Source organism: Mytilus californianus, unplaced genomic scaffold, assembly GCF_021869535.1.
Source record: "Mytilus californianus isolate M0D057914Y unplaced genomic scaffold, xbMytCali1.0.p SCAF_8, whole genome shotgun sequence".
Taxonomy (NCBI): domain Eukaryota; kingdom Metazoa; phylum Mollusca; class Bivalvia; order Mytilida; family Mytilidae; genus Mytilus; species Mytilus californianus.
The window spans coordinates 86,853,813-86,857,422 of record NW_026262734.1 but is presented as its reverse complement, the minus strand read 5'-3'; the positions used below and the strand labels follow the sequence as shown (position 1 = coordinate 86,857,422).

At 35.1% G+C, this 3,610-nt stretch overlaps 1 protein-coding gene across 1 annotated transcript; it reads left to right on the top strand.

Annotated features, from left to right (window-relative positions):
- Positions 1 to 349: 349 nt before the first annotated feature.
- On the top strand, positions 350 to 3,238 carry LOC127712882 (ankyrin repeat domain-containing protein 50-like). Its single transcript, XM_052219484.1, has one exon. The coding sequence runs from the start codon at positions 350 to 352 to the stop codon at positions 3,236 to 3,238; it is 2,889 nt and encodes a 962-aa protein (XP_052075444.1).
- The last annotated feature ends 372 nt before the right edge of the window (positions 3,239 to 3,610 follow it).

The following is a 3,610-nucleotide window of genomic DNA, read 5'->3' as shown; positions in this document are numbered from 1 at the left end:
ACTTGAAGACACCTGTTGTAAAATTATGTCTACGTGTAGACTAGATGTTTATAAAAACGAGCAATTTAGACGATTGTCTATTTTCAAAACGAGTAGTATTGATTTAAGTTCGGAAGAATTCAAACTTAATGCAGCTGAAAAATTGGCTTTAGCTGAAGTGTATTTCAAGGAAAATGCGGATAAAATTACAGAATTGTCAGAAAAGTATGAATTTTTCCCACTTTTATGTAATTTGTACTATAAACAGCAACCTCCAAAAAATGTAAACATTAGCGATTTTTTCGGCAATCCTTTTGGTGTTTTTCAAAATGAACTTGATGACTGGTATAGTGAAGGTAAGGCTGGTAAGATGAAATATTGCAGCTTAGTTCTTTGTGTATTGTTTAATAACACATTAACAGAAGAAAACCTTAACACAAAAGATAAAGAGATAGGGGCAGTACTCGAAGATTTACTTGAGGAATGTGAACTGAAGAAAGTAACACCAGTCAAAAGTTTAAAGAAATCACTTGAAACACTTGAAGGTACCTATGTGGTCAAGGAAGATAGCACATATAAAATAATTCATGATAAATTGTTTGATTTCCTAGCCAAGCATTTTGGGGAGAAGATGTTACAACTTTTCATTGATCATGCTCATACTGATTTCATAAAAGAACGGTTTGTATGGAAGACAGCAGATAGAATTGATACAGCTATAGATTTTGCCATAGGAATACCCAATAACCTTATCAATAAATATATAGATAGACTGCTAAAGGATTGGGAGAATGGTTTTATAATCAAGGTATTTGCTAACAGAAACATGAATTCTCTCAAATTTACAGAAACTTTCATAAGCTCTATAAACAAATTGGATCAGCCAAAGCAAGAAGAACTTGCTTCCACAGAAGACGTTGAATTAAAATTGACAGCACTTGGAATTACTTGTTTATATGGTTTTGGTAACCTTGTAAAGTGGTTGATTAGTAGGAACAGTGACATTTATCATTGTGAAGAGGATGGTAATTTCCCTTTGATTTTTGCATGTGTAAACGGAGATGTTGATGTTGTTAAAGAACTGCTACAGCATGCAGCAGACGTAAATCAGTGTGCAAATGATGGAGAATCACCTTTGTTTGTAGCAAGTGAAGAAGGACATGTTGATGTTGTTAAAGAACTGTTACAGCATGCAGCAGACGTAAATCAGTGTGCAAATGATGGAGAATCACCTTTGTTTGTAGCAAGTGAAGAAGGACATGTTGATGTTGTTAAAGAACTGTTACAACATGCAGCTGAAGTAAATCAGTGTGACAAATATGAGGCATCACCTCTGTATACAGCCAGTCAGAATGGACATGTTGATGTTGTGAAAGAAATATTACAACATTCAGCAAACGTCAATCAATATGATAGCGATGGTGTTTCGCCTTTATCAAGAGCTTCTTATTTTAACAAGACGGAAGTTGTAAAGGTACTTCTTCAGTGTGATGGGATGGATATTGATCTATGTGATCAAAAAGGGCGTTCTTCACTTTATTGGGCAAGTCTGGAAGGACATGTTGATGTTGTTAAAGAACTGTTACAACATTCAGCAGACGTAAATCAATGTAACAATAATTGTGAATCCCCTCTGTATAAAGCCAGTCAGAATGGATATGTTGATGTTGTTACAGAACTTTTACAACATTCACCAGACGTCAATCAATGTAGTAATGATGGTGTTTCACCTTTATCAAGAGCTTCCTATTTCAACAAGACAGAGGTGTTAAAGGTACTTCTTCGGTCTGATGAGATAGATATCAATATATGTGATGAAGATGGACGTTCTTCACTTTATTGGGCAAGTCTGGAAGGAAATGTTGATGTTGTTAAAGAACTGTTACAACATTCAGCAAAAGTAAATCAATGTAACAATAATTGTGAATCCCCTCTGTATAAAGCCAGTCAGAATGGATATGTTGATGTTGTTACAGAACTTTTACTACATTCACCAGACGTCAATCAATGTAGTAATGATGGTGTTTCACCTTTATCAAGAGCTTCCTATTTCAACAAGACAGAGGTTTTAAAGGTACTTCTTCAGTCTGATGAGATAGATATTAATCTATGTGATGAAAATGGACGTTCTTCACTTTATTGGGCAAGTCTTAAAGGACATGTTGATGTTGTTAAAGAACTGTTACAACATTCAGCAAAAGTAAATCAATGTAACAATAATTGTGAATCCCCTCTGTATATAGCCAGTCAGAATGGATATGTTGATGTTGTTAAAGAACTCTTACAACATTCACCAGACGTCAATCAATGTAGTAATGATGGTGTTTCACCTTTATCAAGAGCTTCCTATTTCAACAAGACAGAGGTGTTAAAGGTACTTCTTCAGTCTAATGAAATAGATATTAATCTATGTGATGAAAATGGACGTTTTTCACTTTATTGGGCAAGTCTTGAAGGACATGTTGATGTTGTTAAAGAACTGTTACAACATGCAGCTGAAGTAAATCAGTGTGACAAATATGAGGCATCACCTCTGTATACAGCCAGTCAGAATGGACATGTTGATGTTGTGAAAGAAATATTACAACATTCAGCAAACGTCAATCAATATGATAGCGATGGTGTTTCGCCTTTATCAAGAGCTTCTTATTTTAACAAGACGGAAGTTGTAAAGGTACTTCTTCGGTGTGATGGGATGGATATTAATCTATGTGATCAAAAAGGGCGTTCTTCACTTTATTGGGCAAGTCTGGAAGGACATGTTGATGTTGTTAAAGAACTGTTACAACATTCAGCAGACGTAAATCAATGTAACAATAATTGTGAATCCCCTCTGTATAAAGCCAGTCAGAATGGATATGTTGATGTTGTTACAGAACTTTTACAACATTCACCAGACGTCAATCAATGTAGTAATGATGGTGTTTCACCTTTATCAAGAGCTTCCTATTTCAACAAGACAGAGGTGTTAAAGGTACTTCTTCGGTCTGATGAGATAGATATCAATATATGTGATGAAGATGGACGTTCTTCACTTTATTGGGCAAGTCTGGAAGGAAATGTTGATGTTGTTAAAGAACTGTTACAACATTCAGCAACAGTAAATCAATGTAACAATAATTGTGAATCCCCTCTGTATAAAGCCAGTCAGAATGGATATGTTGATGTTGTTACAGAACTTTTACTACATTCACCAGACGTCAATCAATGTAGTAATGATGGTGTTTCACCTTTATCAAGAGCTTCCTATTTCAATTAGATAGAGGTGTTAAAGGTACTTCTTCAGTCTGATGAAATAGATATTAATCTATGTGATGAAAATGGACGTTCTTCACTTTATTGGGCAAGTCTTGAAGGACATGTTGATGTTGTTAAAGAACTGTTACAACATGCAGCTGAAGTAAATCAGTGTGACAAATATGAGGCATCACCTCTGTATACAGCCAGTCAGAATGGACATGTTGATGTTGTGAAAGAAATATTACAACATTCAGCAAACGTCAATAAATGTGATAGCGATGGTGTTTCGCCTTTATCAAGAGCTTCTTATTTTAACAAGACGGAAGTTGTAAAGGTACTTCTTCAGTGTGATGGGATGGATATTGATCTAGGTGATAAAAAAGGACATTCT

Bases quoted from the DNA above. Each gene is read 5' to 3' on its own strand.
- LOC127712882 (XM_052219484.1), top strand. From the start codon at position 350: ATGAAATATTGCAGCTTAGTTCTTTGTGTATTGTTTAATAACACATTA.